Here is a 17637-nt window from a genome sequence, read left to right as displayed (position 1 = left end):
CGATGAAGCCAAGAATATCAGCTTCCTAGCTCAAAAGCCTTCTTGTTTGCTTTTCCTTTTTCAAGGACAATATTGTAAAAGCTATGTTTTCCTCCCAGATAGACTCCACAGCCTCATCACAATTTTGTCATCTGGTTTTAATTTCAATTTAAGTCAACAAACAAAAAACAAACACAAAGTGACAAAGGATCCATTCACATAATGGATGCATGAGTTATGTGAACAAGGCCCCACACTCAACACTTGCAGCCTTAAGTCTTTTTGTGGCTAACAAACAAAAAAGACAAGTAAACATGAATTTTATTTATATGTATAGAAACACAGCTTTTTAGTTTTTAATATCTTAGCACAAAATATATTAAAATCTGCAGTAAAAGAATCTTTAGCAATAAAACATACTCGGCTATGTGCCATCTCATTCCACCATTCAACTGACCATTTAATCTACCTAATAGAAAAATACCACCCTCCCCTCATTTTTGTCACAGCACTGTACTCCTCCAAACAGTTAAAAGTTGTTCATTTAGCAGACAGCAGTCACAAAACATTATAGCTGAATGAAATATGTCTGAGAGACATAGCAACTAACATTTAAGATGGACTTCTTTTAAATCAGGCAGCTGCTTCTTTGGGACAGACTGGAATCCACTGAGCCACATGTCCTATTTAAGCAACTTCCAGCTATATCTGGTGTGCATTGTTGAAGATTCAGTATTGCAATCCATTTTGGCTTTGGCCTGCACCAATCTAAAGGAAAACAATGTTCTTTTCTCCAGGTGTTTTCCTTGGATCTCCCTGGAGGAGCTCAGTACCAATAAAGAGTGAAGGTTTATCGCCTGACCTTACAGGAGCAGAGGAATAAGACAAACCTAAAGACATGGTCACGCAAGACATGGAGGGTGTCCATGGAGAGACTTAAGTTCTGTTTCCTGAACAGTTCATTCTTCACTTTGGCAGAAGTTATCGCCCTTAGAAGGTTTGGTGGAACAGAACATCCAGAGCTTCCTGGTCTGCTTAGGGTCAAAGTCTGGTTACCTGACCTGAAAGTCCTATTCCTTCCTCCCTTATCTGTTTAAACTAAAGCCAGGCTTTGCACTAAACCATATGCATGTGTTTCCAGCAGCTCCACTGGGGAAACAATGGGCAACTTCAAGGAGAGAGACATCTTAAGACCCTAGAGCTGTTTCTCTTCTGATTGTCTAACCATGGCCTAATAATCCTAGGCATGCCCTCAGCAATCTCACCACAGCTGCAGTGGTTTGGAAAAAAAAGAAAAGCTTCTGCAAGCTCAAAGCCAGAACAAACAAGATATATTTTCTCCCTCAGACAGCTCTTCCAAATGAGATCATCAGTCTCTGGAACATATTTCCAGCTTTTACGTAGGGTATTGACATGATTTACATACAAAGCATCCTAAACATCGTGCAAACACCCGCCTATGAATAAGCGGAGTCCTCAGAGTTACTTCCTGTTAGGAGGACTCTGTTCTTGACCCAGACAATGACTGCAGCACACATGGCTGGGAGGTCCAGAAGCAGTGCATCACTCCTTATTAAAGCAAAGAGACTATGCTTAAATTAGTCTTTAGATTTGTGATCCAGACTACCTGAAATTACAGCTTGTAGAATATTCTTATTCTTCTGTTTCTAGGATTACATAAAAACTTATTCCTCTGAATTTTAAGAAGTTTTTAGAGTAGTTACCGATACGTGAATTAAATAGGAATTAGCTGGAGAAGGTCTTGAAAAAATAATTTTCTATTGGACTAGGTTGTGAGAATAGTTCCAATTTCTGATGAAGGAACAGAAACTCCTAGTTCTATGAGTGAGGAGACATAAATGTCTGCAGCAGGAAGACTACAATTATATTCAGTACAAAACACAAACTCATTTTACATGCATCATGAAAATACTTTGAAAAAGTGTTATTTAAAAGGAGTACATGGACTACATGAGGGCATAGAGGCTGTACGTGAGGGAAAAAAGATTCCCATGGAGTAGTCTGTGCACTGCAGACAAACAACAGGTGAGCAAAAGAAAGGCTGGACTTTGTGTCTTCCTGCTGGAGTCTGGGATTTTCAGCCTGGCTTATATCATAAGTGAAATGAGTTTAGTGAGCTGGTGGATGTTTATCTCCAGTACTGAATCATTAGACAAATTGGTATAATTTGGGATGATCTTATGAGCTGAAATTACAGATATCTACTGCAGGCAAATGGTGGACCCGAGAGCAGCTGAGTTTTGCAGAGCTGGCTGTGCACAGCACAGTCCTGCTGTCTTTTTGCCTTCTGTCCCTGAATTTTGAAGAAGGGAAGGAAAAAGAGAGAATGATAAAGACCACAAATTTCAGATGATTTGCTGAATTTTCAGGTGTAACCTTTCACTTCATGAGTGTTTGTGAGGCTTTCTTTTTACATCAAACAGCAATACTGATCTTGTTTCCATGAAAATTAGTGTGGCAGGCAGACTGCTGGCTCCGTGTAGCCCTCCCTCCTTTTCTGTCTCTCCTTGTTTACCAGACCTGACCAGGAACGTACTGTTTTTCTGGCAGCCCATAGGACCTAATCAAGGAACACTGAATCAAATGCCATTTCAGCTGACAGTACATTTCCCTCTCGTAGCAATGTGATTGATAAAAAGGGCTTTTCTGCAGTACATAAGCCAGATTTATTTTGGAATAACAAAACAGAAGATTTTTCCTGCCTAATATGAAGATGCTCCGTCACTCTCTGAGTTTCTCTGTCAGGGGTTTTATCTTCACAATAATGTTACTCCCATTACTTAGTCAAGGCAGAGACAGGTGAGCAAAAGATCAAATCAACCCAACTTTGTGGAAGCATGTTGCCAGCGCTGCAAGAAATGACAGCCAGTGCAGTCACACAGTTGGGGGCTAAAACAAACATTGTCGGGTTGGCAACTATAATAAGTGGTGCTCATGAATTACAAGAAACCATGCAGCCAAAAAAAAAAAAGAAAAAAAAAAGAAGAAGGAAGAACAAAGAAAACAAAACAGAGACAAAGGAAGCAAGGAGTTTAAATGTCTATTAAAAAGATGTACATGCTTGCCACGCCATTACAGTGGAACATACACATTTTGTGTCCCAAGACACCTGAATGAGAGGGTTAGTGGGCAAAGGCCAGTGGAGAATGGGTTAAAATGCAGATGAACTCCAGCTCGTGTGTTCCCAGACACAACCTAGTCCAGTTAGTGTTCGATCTGCTATACTTGCTCTGACAATGTGAATTCACTCTGATTTTCCCTAGTAGGCACCATTAAGCTAAGATGGGCATAACGAAAAACATTAAAGGGAAATGTGTTTGTGCAACAGATTTCCATTCCAGTGACTTCTCATTCTTCTTCCTTTCTAATTTGGGAAAATATCCTCTCCTCTCAGACTACAAACACAACAAATCATATGCTCCTCAGCCCTGTACCCCACGCTGCCTGTTTATTTCTGAGCACTTAAATCCTGTCCCCTTCCCATCTCCCCTGCTTTTCTACATGGCCAGCTCTAATTGCTACAGAACAAAGGGAAACAGACTTTATACTTTTGTGTTTGTCACTATTTAATTTTTTTAAAAACTTCTACCATCCATAAGAGTCTAGTCTCCATATCATTTATTTCTTTATGTCAGTTATGACTAAACATCAGCTTTTGAATTCAAAAGGCAATCCTAAACAGTTGTTATTATTGTGCTCCAGCCAAACTCAAAGTTATGTAAGAAAAAAATCAAACCTGCTTTATTCAAAACGAATATTCCTGAATATAAAGCCACATTAATTCTGTCCTATGATCCCCACAGCACAATAAGCTCATACAATGTCTTCTTTATTACTGCTGTCCTTTAGGAGAGGAATCCAGTTTGCACAATTTAACAATACAGTTGAAACATCTTTTCTTCGTCACAGAACTCTAACCCAGCCTCTTTATAAAAATTTGCAGTATTTCCCTGTCTTCACTCTTTCTAAGGCTTTGCAGCGCTGATGCCTCTCTTTCAGATGTTAGTGCCTGCTCCTTGACAAGAATAAACAAACCTCAACAGAACTGACTCCCAACTACATCTGTCAACCTTTTTGCCTAAGGAAATCCCTGTACCATAGAGCTGGGTAGACGACAGTGTCCTCGTCCCTAGGAAAAAAATGGTGTGACAGAAATTAGTAGGAACCCATTGGAGAGCTGATTACATTTCAGGGTTTGAAATAAGTAACTGTATTGGATCTCATCTGTTGACTTAGCTGTCTCGTATTCCTCAGTCTCATCACTGTGCACTTAACAAGATCAAAACGTTTCAAATTCAATGCTAATGTAACCTGGTATCAGGTCATTATGGCTTTAACTCAGATATGGACCTTCTCCTTCATCATCCTCCTCAACTGTAGTCTCTACTTAAGGGACAGCACTTCTTCAGTTGAATCTGTTCTCTTTAGGCCCTAAAACATGCTCAGGTGACCACACAATCCATTTTGCTTCATCACAAACCCAGACAACAATATTCCTGCCTCAGCCAACAAGCCACCAATATCTTCCTAACGCCATTCCTACCATAGCACCAACTGGAGACCGATCTGGGCAAGCAGGATTCACGCACACAAAGGACACCGTGAATCATGGGATGATCTCAGTGACACCACCACCGATTTGTCAGCTGAGGAGAATGAACAAATGAACAAAGCAGCCTGTCCCCATCCCAAAAAAAATGCTGCTGGCATCTAGAACCATGCCAACAAAATAAAAACCATCCACACAAACATCTTTTAACATATTCACAACTTCAGCTGGTGCGGGAAAGTAACAAAATAGTGTGTTGCTCTCCAGGTTGCCAACATAAGGGGCCATGTTCTTCTGGAAGGAGACACAGATGCTGTTGGGACTAACGACGGCTCTCCAACCTCGTGAGGATGGGTTGAGAGGTGCGAGCACAGCAGCAGGACAGTAAGGACGACTGACACGTCTGAGCTGGCTGCAGGAGGTGCAGACCTCCCTTCTGCACTCACTCCTGGGCCATTCGATAGGCACGGCTCTAAGAGCGCTTGCCCGCAAACTTCCCTGCCCATGGGTAAGGGGGAACAGCTCGACCTGTTCACCTGCAAGCTTTCTAAAGCTGTCATTTGAGAACTGGAAACATTTTGTAAAAATAGCAAGAATTACTGCAAACCATCTGCATAGAACTATATTCCATGGGACTTATCATAATGATTTTTGTTAGTGGATGTTAAAGAACACAACTTGATATAGTTCTTAAGTCTTTTGTGGTGACAGCATTGTGAGATGAATGGAAAAACAGATGTCTCTGTTTTATATAAGCCTCCAGAATAATGCTTTTAACAGGCTACAGCTAATGCCTCATGGATGATCTTTCTCATGCCTTTTAGGAAATCACTAAACAGGGGAAAACCCTGAGGCGAGCCAGCCAGACTGCTATTTCACTTGCTACAGCTTTTTCTTTCGTCTTCCCGTCCGCCTCCTCAAAGTTGTTGGCAATCAAAGCTGAAAACTGAAGGTGGGTTGCTACACCTTTGACTTGCAGGCCTGAATATCAATGAGCCACAAGAGACAGAGATGGAAAGAGCGACAAAAGGTGAGGGGAAGAGACAGAGGAGATTGGAAACGTCTCGTTTCCCAGCACACACACTGACAGACAGGTAGTGTTAACACTGTACCTAGAGAGGCTGCCCTCAGTGGCCAGGCTCGGGGAGTCATCGAGGACATTAGGTTCACTGCAGGAGGGGCAGGGAGATTAAGAATTTAGGGAAAGAAAATGCAAAAAAGCATGCGATTGTCTCTGTTTTCAAGGGAAAAAATATCAAAGGAACCAAAAAAAAAAAAAAAAGTAAAAAAAGGATGGTAACATTAATTGGTCTTGCACGCTCAACAGCACATACATGACTCAGAGGAGCTGAAAGAACATCTGATAACAGGAGCAGTCTTTAGAGGGAGTTTACACTACATGGAGACTTCTACATTTCTGCTGAGAAGTAGGGAGCTGAGAAGTTCAATGGGATGTGTTTCCATAGGAAATAATAGCAAGGAACTGTTTTCAAAGCCATTTTCCTGCAGCATTGACATTTATTCTGGTTCTATTTACTTCCAGCTTCATAGAAAGCTTTTTTCTTCTGCCTTCCCTGTGAGTCACTTCTTCCTGAGGGAGGGCTAATCTATCTCCCATGAGCTACAGACCACTCTCCTTCTGGTACGACTCTAAGGACAAACATCTGGAAAACAAGGTCTTGCAGTGCAACACAACTGAGTAAACAGCTGGCGTGGATCCTGGCAAACGAGTACACAATCACACTGCTTTTCTACACTTCAGCCATTCAGGCAGAAACAGCCTTATCAACCCATAGGAAAAACATGAAAGCAAGCAAGCAGTCTGCTAGGTTACCAGCAGGAAAGCAATAATAATATTACTTAACATTAATTAGTTTACATTTGCGAGGCTGTCTGAAAGCCCAGAGACCATCGATAACTAAAAAGGGCACCACGTTGTGGGCTATGATTTTGCTTGCTGAGCTTGTACTTTCCCTACGCAGATGAAAGGCAGTTCTCCTGGTATACCATGTACTTGAAAAAGCAGAGAGCATAGCTCTGTTGTAATTAAAATATTTTTTTTCTCAGCATCACCATGACTTGGGATTGCGCAAAGCAAACATTGCTATAGGTCAACTGTGACTCTTATGAAGTTTATGCATTGAAGATGGCAGTGAAAGATTGGGTAAAATGCAGTCTTGAATATTAATTTTCCAAGAAACAAAGGGACTGAATCGATTGAGTTCAAAAGTCAAATGAGTTCCTGTAAGCCCTTTTGTGAAAACTCCCAGATAAAATCTGTGCAACTTCTCTCTTGTAAATCACTTCCCCTATCTCTGCTGGTATGTGCCACACCTGTTACTTTTCTTTCTTGTATCAAGGTTATTTCTTTAATTCCAAGCAAGAGTGGGGAGGGAACAATTATTGCCTGATTTTCCAAGGCTGGGCAAGAGATAAAGTAGAATTTATTCTTTAAAGGTTCAAAGGAAATAACATAAATTAATCTGTCTGTTGTCATATATCCTTGGATAACTATGTTGCAGACAAATAAAACAATAAACATTTCTTACTTAGAAAAAAAGCCCACATTTAAATGCAAAACTTTTATCTGTATCTTCTAAAGATGGACATTTCCCAGATTCCAATCTCTTTCTCACTACTCCATGTTAACCAGGAATAATGCATTCACAGGTATTTCTATCAACTAGTGTATTTCTGATTTTGAACAGTGTTAAATCCCATCTTCGAACCTGACATTCAGTTTCTGTGATGAGCGAGTTACTGTTCTAGGAAGGACAAAGACTGCATGGAAGAAAACAAAATAAATCAAACAAGATGCCTCTGCCTCCTTTCCCAGCTTCTCAGGATTCCTCTCACTTCCTGCACAGACTGTGTATGGTCCCCTAGTTCATCATATAGCCCCCAAATAATTTATTTTCTTTTGCTATCCATGATAGTACCAGAGGAGAATAATAGTGCTGAGGGTTTCTGAAACTGTTTAAGAAGACCGTTTCTGTAGATGATAGCTTGTTCTTACAGACTTCACATGACACAGATCATCCTGGCAAATCCCTGTTTCCAACCCCGCACCCTTGGTCCAACACTATTTCAGGATTAATTAATTTAGCATCACTATGCTCATGCTGATTCTACTACCCCGCATCTCTGATGTACACATAATATACCTGCACCATTTCTGCTCTCATGACTATAATGGGAAAGGTGAAAAGCTCATGTTGTTACCTTTGGCTGGGTAACATGCCCACCTCAGCCTGAGGTGCAGACACGCTGGAGAGATGGCTGGAGAACCGCCTCCTCCCAATGGCACCCATAAGGTATGCTTCTTGTTCACTTACCACACTGGGCATGCTCAAGGAATCATCTAAAAAGCAAGAAAAAACAGGAAAAGAGAGGAAACAACCACTCCAAACCCCACCTATATATTTACAGTTGTCAAGAGTTAGCAGGATGCCAGAGGTGTACCCACCATCTACTTACCAAGACCCCAAGCCTGCAAATTTGAATACTTCCATTAGATTTTACAGTCACAGTCCAGAAAGATAGATGCACAAAACCCAGCAGAATGAGGAAACCCAGCACACGTGGGGTAGGGATTTATGTATGCTTTCAGCTTATATGACTTTCAGGAGAACGTGTTTGGGGAATTCAGCTTCTACTAGGGTTTAATTCCTGTGATCAATAAATTGTTTGTTAATATACACTATTTTCTAGCATAAATGTTGTATCTGGACATTTTGCGGGTGTCAAATAAACTGCTGCTATGATATAGCAAGGCACTCTTACAAAAGATAAAATACATAACAGCAAAATGCAGAACTGACACTGTCTGGGACATGCATTTGAAAATGTCACAAAAAAAAAGGATAAACTGACTCAAGTACATTATACTGCACCTGAGTTATGCCAACAGTTGGATTGTGATCACGACTGCTTGAAATTTTCCGTGCTGTTTAAAATGATATAAAGTACCTGGAAAGAAGTGGCTCTGTTGTGGTTCTTACCACAACAAACCTTACTAACAAACAAACAAAGGGGAAGTTTTGTGTAATTTTCTCTTTTCTTTTTGAACATTTCCAGTTTTGATATACTCAGATGTTTTATGGCAGCATTAGGCCAAAGCAGGGCTGAAGCAATACTGCTGCAAGCACATAGGAAGATAGGACGCATCATTCCACACAGTGGCTCATAATTAATATGACTCTGAAACCAGAGTTTGCCACAGTGAGTATCTGAGCAATGTATCAGCAGTACAATACTGGGTGGATTGTGCAATGGTTAGTGATGAACCCAGCTCAAATTAAGTTGGGCTGAGGCTGGAAAGTTTCAGGCTGTTCTTTCTCAAAAGGCAATTCTTCCATGACTGCACAGGCCCTTCTTTTAAACCTGTTTTTACTGATTTTAATGTCTCTGGACATTAGTCAGCAGTCCTCAAATACAGAAATTAAGTACCTGAGTTTCAGATATTGAGGCATAAGGCAACCAACTGTTGCAGCACCAGAAGACAGTATTCCTGCTAAAGCAGGGGGAATCCCAAGTTTGATGACACATGAGGAGAATTCTCTACCCTGGCTTTCAGTGGTAGACAACTGACAAGCAGAGAGAAGGCAAAATTCCAAGAATAACATGAAACTCAGCTGAAATGACAAAGCAACGTTCAGGTCATTGCAAATTAGTCCCTGAAAGATTCACTGTCCTATTCCTTCTAAATGGGTGCCAGAAAGCCTCGCAACCCCAGAACCTGCCAGCTGCCCAAAAGGGAGATCAAGCTTTTGTTGTCAGTAGGTTTAAGGTTTAATTTCCTCTTTGTTAATCGAGTGACACAAGCACACAGATATTCCAGCCTGCAGAGAGCCACAGCTGGATCCCGTGCAGCACAAGGACAACATATTCCACGTCAGAGCATCTGGACAGAAGCAATGAGCAGGAAGCACTCAGATCCTGCAGGAACAGGATCCTAACTACAGAGCCGGCCACAGCCCCTGCCTGCTGTCATGATGGGGGCCAAAGAAAGAACTGGTTGCCAAGTGCCTTGTCGGTACTGTGAGGACCGCATGTTAGCCCAGGTCCCATTCACTGAAGTTATTCCCAGGTCCCATTCATCTGCCCGTTCCCTTCGTTTTTTCCTACCCATTGGGAATGAGGTGGCATGCAATGACCCTAGCTTTAACACCACGAATGGTGTAGCAACCACACCAGTTTCTCAGCCTCATGCCTTTATGGACCTGTTGTTCACACTGGTACAGGGACAACTGACTGTCTTCCCCTCGAGAAAGGGGCATCAGGAAAACATCTTCAACACTGGGGCCTTAGCTTGAACCAATAGCCACGTACTTTCTTCATCCTCCTCATCTGTGCGGCTCAGCGTGTCCTGCGAGGCCTGCTGGGATGGCTCGCTCTCCTGCTCCCAGACTGTGCCCGTGCCAGTGTTGGAGCGGGACATGGTGGCCAAGCTCAGGCGGTAAGCGGAGGTGGAGGTGCCCACGGTGCTCACAGATGTCTTCCCTTGGTAAGCTGCGCAAGAGCGGGAAACCAAACCCAACTCAGTGATGGCACTGGAAATCAATAACCAGCTGAGCATGCCTATCATGTCAGGCACCTGATTCTGCACATACTAGTGGGGCAGGGTTTGGCAGAGGTGATAAAACATACACGATTGCCCTGGCTCACCTCATCTCTCCAAAATCTGTGGGTTTTTTTCTTACGCAATCTTGTTTTCGTTTTCTCCCTTAACCTTAGCACTGTATTTTCCAGATCACCTTCAACATTTAGGAACGTGGTAAATTATTGCCAAGGAGAAAAGGTTGAGGCATTTTCTTTTTTTGATTTGTTTCCTTAAGAACAAAGCACATAAAATCGCTTGCCATGTGTAAGCAGTGGCTGCCATCTCGTGGTAACAAAGGTGACTGTACGGGAGAAAAACGTCCCTTCATGTAAGAGAGAATTCAGTGCACTGCCAGCTCAGGGATGCTGATCTGCATCTCACAGTAGGGAAAAATGAAAAAGAGCCCAAGAGGTCAAACGAGGAGACATATCTGCTGTCAAACAGCCAGATGTTTCTGCACGAGCAGCTTTGGATTTACAGGGATGTAGGTAGTGGCTTGCTGCCTTGTGGGTTGGGGCTGCACAAGCTGACTGTGACAGCAAGCTGTGGCTGCTGGGAAACAGGACTCAGATTTAGCAGAAAAAAATGGGCATGACAAGGTGCATTTCACCACTAACCTGGACTTGTGTTGGCTGTCCAGTGGCAAGGCTGGGCATAGGGCCCGATCCAGGGGCACGCTGCCAGGGTGTGGGTGGACAACCCCACAGCAATGGGCAGGTCTGCCTCACAAATGACTTTATGGGCAAGCCAGCTGGGCAGATTGGGTTGATGGCCCTCAGCTCTCCCCTCTCCTCCTTACCAGACCCGCTGTGCACGGCCTCCTTCAGGATCTTCAGCTCGTTATTGAACTCGGCAATGAGGGAGCTCTTGCAGAGCGGGCGCGGTATGAACCGTCTCTCCAGCTGGTCAGCAATGTGCTGTCGGGCAGTCAGCTCCTCGTGGTTCTCAGCCGGCTGGGCCAGCAGCTGCAAAATTGGGACATGTTAGCATTGCAGGGAAATGATGTCCAGAAAACTGAGATTAACCTCCAGACCAGCACGAGCCTGCAGCCAGCAGATTGTCCTCTTTGTAGGCATGAGGTTTTAACTCTATGACATATCCACCTGTGTTTCATGGTCAACCTTATATTTGGTTGAACAGATGCCAAAACCTCACTGACATTGGTACATGGGGCTTCCTTGTGCTAAGCTCTGCCCTCACATGAGACAGCTCCTTCCTCCTAGAGGATTTAGTCTAAATGGTGAGACATGGTAGGCTAAATAAGGCGGAGTACCACGTGCTAGTCTAGCTGGCAAGCAGCGAAGAGCCATGATTAACTTAAGCCCTGGTCACTTCAGCCACAACAGTCCTGTCAGAACCTTCACCCAAGAGATGGAAAGTGGAGTGTTCCTTCCTGACTGTTAACTGCATTGCCTGGCTCTGTGCAGAAGAGAGATTTCTGGAAGATTTCTGCCAACCATGCCAACACCCCTCAGAGCATCCAGCCTACTTCCAAGTGCTTTGAGCGCCTTTGTTGCAAAATTAAGTCTGCATGCAAACCCTCTTGGTTGAGCCCAATAGTACTTCCTCATCCAGGAGAACTAAGAGCAGCTGTACTCCATGGGTCAGAGCTCCGGTATAACTGGCCTACTTGTTAGTGTTGTCTAGGAAAAAGCCCTGTGACTAATTATAGTTTCAAAGGGTTCTCAGGCCTACTAACTTCTGAAAAGTTGTTCTCTCCATAAATACACAGTTCTTCCAGGAGTGCTGTTCCTCTGTTCTCAGCAGGGGAACAAAGGATATCTTGCCTTCAGGGAGTGATCTGTCAGGAGCCAAAGCAACTGTTACCTTGCACTGGATGAAGGGCCGAAGGAGCACAAAGATAGGGATCCGTGTTCGCACGATAAAGTCGAGGAAATCCCACAGGGCCAGCCCTCCCACCTTCCGCAGTGCCATCTCTTTGACTTGCAGGCTCAGCCAGTACCACTGGCTGTCCAGCTGGCGTTCAAAGCAAACAAGGATCACCTTCAGGGCTACAGAGGAACACACACCAGCAAGCAGCAGTCAGAGATGTTATCAGTGTCTCTTGCAAGCGCTGAGGGAGAAAAGGGGGACCACAGTGGGCACAAACCTACGCAGGCATGCATGCATGCACATGCACATGCACACCCACACACCTCAGAGCCACACCTGCCTTGTCTATCAGTCCCCAAACATGTCAGGGAAGGTGGGCAACTTTCTTATAATAAAGGCCTCAGGATCAGGACTGAGGGTCCCATTTCCAGAGAAACTCTCCCACTTTGTACCTAGGTTTCTCTGTATTTTCTTGCTATAGCTTCACCTCTCCCTCCCTGCAGAGTTCTTTTGTCTTCCTGGAATTCAGATATTTTGAAAGCAGCCTGGGGGGAGAATACAGCCCTGGCTGATCAGACAACCTCAAAAATCTTGATCAAGCATACCCACACAAAGAGTCACCCTGTAGGCACAATAACCTCCAGGTTATTTACAGGGTAATGAAAAGAGCCTTTCTAGCAGTGCAGCTGCATGAGTCATGGGGCAAGCTGTAATCTAAACAAAAATACGGTCCAGTAAGCCAAGGGCCATAATTCACAAAAGCACTGCTTTGCAAATGGCCATGAACAGTGATTAGATTCAAAACAATGCTCTATATTAAAGTGGGCAGCTCACAGGAGGGACAAGGAATCTCCTCCTTTCCATGCTCCCCTGGTCTGGAACAAACAGGGAGGCCTGGAAATTGTTGGGGAAAGGTTGACTACTCCATCTTTCTTGCTGGGATGGCCAAGATATCTCAGCCATCACACATCCGTATCCAAGTTTGTTGGGGTGGGGGACTAAATCAGTGGTGAACTGCCATTTTTTCACCAGTGTCACCCCAATTTTCAGATATGGGTTAACTAGGACCTGAATATAAGTCTTTGAATAAATGCCCTCATGAAATCAAAAACAGAGAAGCTGTTTGAAGGAGTGAGAGCTTTGAGACAAAACTCTACCCATATAGCCCTGATAACCTGCAGTGCTGCTGCATCTTCAATTTGATTACTTTTTCTTTCCTTTCACCTGTGGGTCACATGTGAGAAAACACAGTACTACCTTGCAGCAGCAGACAGCGAGCAGAGGGAACACCCATCAGTAAGGACCGTGTGTGTGCAGGGCCAGCAGGCAGACCGACTGCATCACATTTCACCCTTGCTAGCCAAGGGCCAGGGAGGCTACAAAGTTAGGGGCCGGCAGGCAGCCTAACTTGCCTTTTGTGGCTTCACTGCTATATTCTGGAAGTATGAAAACTTCTACCAGTGCTGCAATCTCCTCCAGCTGCAGTGCAGACACTGCTCACATTGCAATACAGTTCAGAGATACTCCTGGCTTCACGGTCTGGCCTGGCCCCTTGTTCGGGAAAAGACCTAAAGCAGCTCTAAAGAGCTCAGTGCCCGCCTGAGATGGTTTTCTTTGATGCTGTCTATAGTCTTGAACGCTCCGTTTTACCTGCCTCTTGTCAGCAGTGAGCAGAAGCCATCACTCACCCAGGTAGGCAGCCTGGCTGGTGGACTCTGCCAGCCCTTCCCGTCGCAAGTCCTTCCCCGCATCCCCTGGGGTGGAGCAGTGGGCTGGGGAGCTCTCCAGCATGAAATTCTTGCTGCGGGAAGTGCTGATGATGCGAGGTGGCAGGAGGATATTGATAACGGTCTGGAGCAGCAGCAGGACCTCAGGCTGCTCCAGCCAGGGGCTGTCTGAGGTGTGTTGGGAGAAAGAGAGAAAGATCAGGCTATGTTCCATCAAAGACACTCAAAAGATCCAGACCCTGTTCAGTTCCAAAAAGGGGTGCAATTTCAAACGTCCCCTAAGCCAAAACTCCGTCCCCCACACCTTGTTATGCTGGTTCTCCTCCTGCAAGCAAAGGCAAAGTTTATTTTAACACCAGTGCAAACACACTCCAACACAGAGCTACACCGCACAAAGAAATGTCCCGTTCGGTAGTCTCATTATCTCGGTTACTTTTGAGATTCCCTTCTCCCTCTACTCTCTTTTTCATTTAGGGATTTACCAGTGATCACCGTCTATAGAAGAAAGCCAGAAGCAGGACTTGTGCCAGACAAAGTGGCATGGATTGGGCAGACTGTGATCCACAGGGGCACACAATTTCTGTGACCTCTGCTCCCCTCTGTGGCTTCTGCTACAACACATTTGTCCTGCTTTGCCCTCCAGTTTCAAATGAAGGAGCACATCTGTGTCAGACCTGACTCAAGAACCACGGCACAGCTGAAACAAAGAGAAAAAACAACTTCTCCTAGTGGGGCTCTTTTCAGTCTTGGACCCAAAGGGCACTTAGCTGACACACTGCCAGTGAAAGAAAACCAAATTAAAACATAAAAATCAACAGAAGGCAGGGAAAGCACAAACATCAGTTGTCAGAAAAGGGGGAGAAAAATTATTTTTGTTAAATTAGTCAGACCTTTGCTTCCAGATCCTACTGTGAGCACAAATGGAATCAGTAGGTTTAAAAGCATTCCTTCCCTTCTTTCCTGATTGGTGAATGGGGAGACGACATGGCTTAGGGGGAAATCTTCTTTCAAAGCCTGTGCAGTAATAATAAGAAAGGATTAAACGATTTCATCATCAGATCACGCATACAAGTTACTGCAGGGAATGATGGTCCCTTGGGCACCCTGTTTACACAGTACCATGCCAGCACTGATGACCTGATTGAATTAGGAGCCCTGAGACCACTTAGTCAGGGGTAAAAGGAATTCACAGAGTAACATAGCTGTCACCTGCTCTTGTCATAGCCAAGATGCAAGAAGCCTAGATCCCTAACTCACAGATATCATTAACAAAATCAGATGTATCCCACAGGAGTCACCTGAGTGTTAGTCCTAAACTTTGCACTGCTGTGAATGGCATCAGGATCTGACCTAGTCCATGTGGAATAAAAAAAGGAATGGAGGAAATTGCATGAGTGATATAACCTAAATGTTCCACTGTCCCAACATGGAGGTTATTTCCGAGCACGTTCTTTGTTCTCCATCACTTTGTGCTGCTCAATTATCCTCCCTAATGCAAAGAATGAAGTTCTGAAAAAATAAACAAAATCTGCATTTACTTCTCGGTGCATAGTGAAGCTAAATTGAAAGTTTTTTCATCTTCTTTAGAGGAGATAACACAAATGACTGTTACTGGAACCTCTGCTCTTTTGCAAGTTCCCAGTTGCTCCAGACTTGGCTGTGAAATGCAACTGAACCTTCCAAACCCTCAAACTTGCAGACCCGGCCTGAGAAATTCCAGATGTTTTCTGTTGGGGTGTGAAGGACTTCTGTTTCATATGCTGCTGCTATGTGTTTTTCTGATGTTTGCTTTTCATTACATTTAAAGCCCATGAATTAGTGAACAAAGACAAGAGGATAATAAAAGTAAAAACTCCCAATACATGTAAAAAAATTATTATTTTGATATCTGGTTTCAAAAAAGAGAAAATATTTCAGGGAAGGTGAAGGTGGCCTCTTTGTCTTTTATGAAAGAACCATTACCTCAGAGCTGGAAGAAATCTGTCCTTTCTGTGTCAGTTAGTACCAAGAAGTACTTTTGTGCCATGTGCTCTGAGGGACAGCAGTGTGTTTCGGTCCCTATAAGCCTTCCTTCCCAAGCTGCCCTGCTGCTCAGAAATAGCTGCTGAAGTATTCATCTGGATGTGTCAATGCATGTTTAAAAATGCAAGTTGGCACTAGATTAGGAAATTTCTCCATTCTTCGGTCACCATTCTGTCTGATTTCATGACAATGGGGAGAGAAAGGGATACAGAGGCAGAAAGACTCTGTAATAGTTATGGCACTGCTATGAGAAAGGAATAGTGATAAAATTCTCCAAAAAGTCCAGGATGTTTCTCCTAATTCTGGACAACAAGGATGCTATTGAGTCAGCAGCTGAAAAGCCAAGTTGCCCTGTTTTTTTGAGCTGGCACATTGTGACCAGCTCAGGTAAGAGCAGAAGAGCACAAACTCCACTCTCAGTTGCACTCATGGTCCCACAGGAAGGGGTAGGGTTGTGTGGACGTGACCCAAGCCAGAGCCCCTCTCCCTGTGGCCGGAGACTTATGCCAGCTCCTTGGATCCTGCAGCGAACCCTAACATGCTTGTCAGAGCCTTCAACAGCATCAATCAGACAAACACCCTGGACTTCAATGGCAGTGTTAAGCTGATGGATGCTTGCTGTGGACCTGGCCCCAACAGCTGGATTTTGAGCTCAGTTCAAGCCTTCAAAGGGAGAATTTACATGTTGCTTCTCTTTCATTTTTGGTGTATATTCCACAGTTTTTGCCCAGCTTTTGCAGAAAGAAAACAGAGCACCCATGAGTTGGTGTCTCAACCAGAAGCTACAACAGGCCTGGCCACAGGCCAGGGCAGACACACCTGTATCTGCAATGCTACAAGCCGGACAACAGCTGTGCTGAAGGGCAGAGGTGGCGAGAGATAAGGGCTGAGATGAAGAAGGGGTAATCCGTCAGCCACACTGGAGGGTCCTACCACTCCCATCACCTGCAATACAAACAGAGCACATCACCACAACTGACTACTTACAGTTTCATCCATGCCATATCCTCCAACATCAGTGAAATGGAGGCACCTTCCATCGAGCACTGAGTTGGGGTGGATCTAGGAGAACCAGCCCCCTCAGTGGTCCTTGTGGGAGCTGGAGCCAGTGAGGAGGAGTTCTAGCAGGGAAAGGGAGGGCAAAAGAGGGAACCAGCAAGGGTGGGAGGAGTGCACAGGTAACCCGGTACATTTATAAATGTACCCAGTACCAGCCCTGAATGACCAGCACTGGACTAGTGGAACAGTTGAGTTGGAGGATATGTCATGTAACGACTGTAACAAATAAAAATATGTAATCAAAGCAAAAAGTCTGCATTGAAACTGGACATCTTTTCCCTTCTCTTGCTGATCTACTTGAAAAATAATGTCCTAAGTCTGACCCAAGACGGGTTTTGTACAATGTTCAGATTCCTCTCAAACACAGTCTATTCTTAGGAAGTCTAAGTCTGATTCATCTCACCTGACTCCAGATGTCTGAAGCAGAGTCACCTGCATGTGACCTGGTTGTCTGGAACTGCTTGGAATATCAGCAAAATAAAATAGCGCTTCTAGGGGGGTGTTATTTGAACTGTTTTGGACATGTCCCTCAGAAGTAATTCAATCACAGGCCCACATATGCCTGTTTCTGTCCATGACTAGACACATCTAGATGATGGGAACAGGCAGAAGCTACCTGGCAGATGCCTAAGCTTAGGGGAGAGGGATGCACTTTTTTTTGTCTGTTTTCCAAATTCATCCTGGGGAAAAAGGCAGCAACCAGTTTTCTGCCAGAAAACCAAAGGGCAATTTAGAAGGGAAAGAGGTGGAGCCCTTTCTTTATATCACTAGGGATTATAATTTAGACATTTCCTTGCCTGCTTTGCTGATCTCTTTTTGGGTTTAGTGACACAACTGGTCTACAC

General features: G+C 44.1%; 1 protein-coding gene across 20 annotated transcripts in view; it reads right to left on the bottom strand.

The window, feature by feature from the left end:
• The window catches only part of UNC80 (unc-80 homolog, NALCN channel complex subunit), a 137807-nt gene that overhangs the window by 6475 nt on the left and 113695 nt on the right, over positions 1-17637 (bottom strand). For 18 of the 20 annotated variants that reach the window (XM_065068973.1, XM_065068974.1, XM_065068975.1 and 15 more), the window contains 8 exons: positions 16553-16678; positions 14602-14725; positions 13673-13879; positions 11979-12163; positions 10951-11116; positions 9881-10060; positions 7772-7910; positions 5662-5718 (listed from right to left, as the gene is read on the bottom strand). In XM_065068973.1, the coding sequence (XP_064925045.1) occupies positions 5662-5718; positions 7772-7910; positions 9881-10060; positions 10951-11116; positions 11979-12163; positions 13673-13879; positions 14602-14725; positions 16553-16678 (1184 nt within the window). The remainder of the gene's footprint in view (positions 1-5661; positions 5719-7771; positions 7911-9880; positions 10061-10950; positions 11117-11978; positions 12164-13672; positions 13880-14601; positions 14726-16552; positions 16679-17637) is intronic. The other 2 variants (XM_065068979.1, XM_065068992.1) reach the window with 1 other exon arrangement.

This window comes from Columba livia, chromosome 7 (genome assembly GCF_036013475.1).
Source record: "Columba livia isolate bColLiv1 breed racing homer chromosome 7, bColLiv1.pat.W.v2, whole genome shotgun sequence".
Taxonomy (NCBI): domain Eukaryota; kingdom Metazoa; phylum Chordata; class Aves; order Columbiformes; family Columbidae; genus Columba; species Columba livia.
Note: the sequence above shows the minus strand (reverse complement) of the source record. Positions and strands in the feature narration are given on the sequence as shown.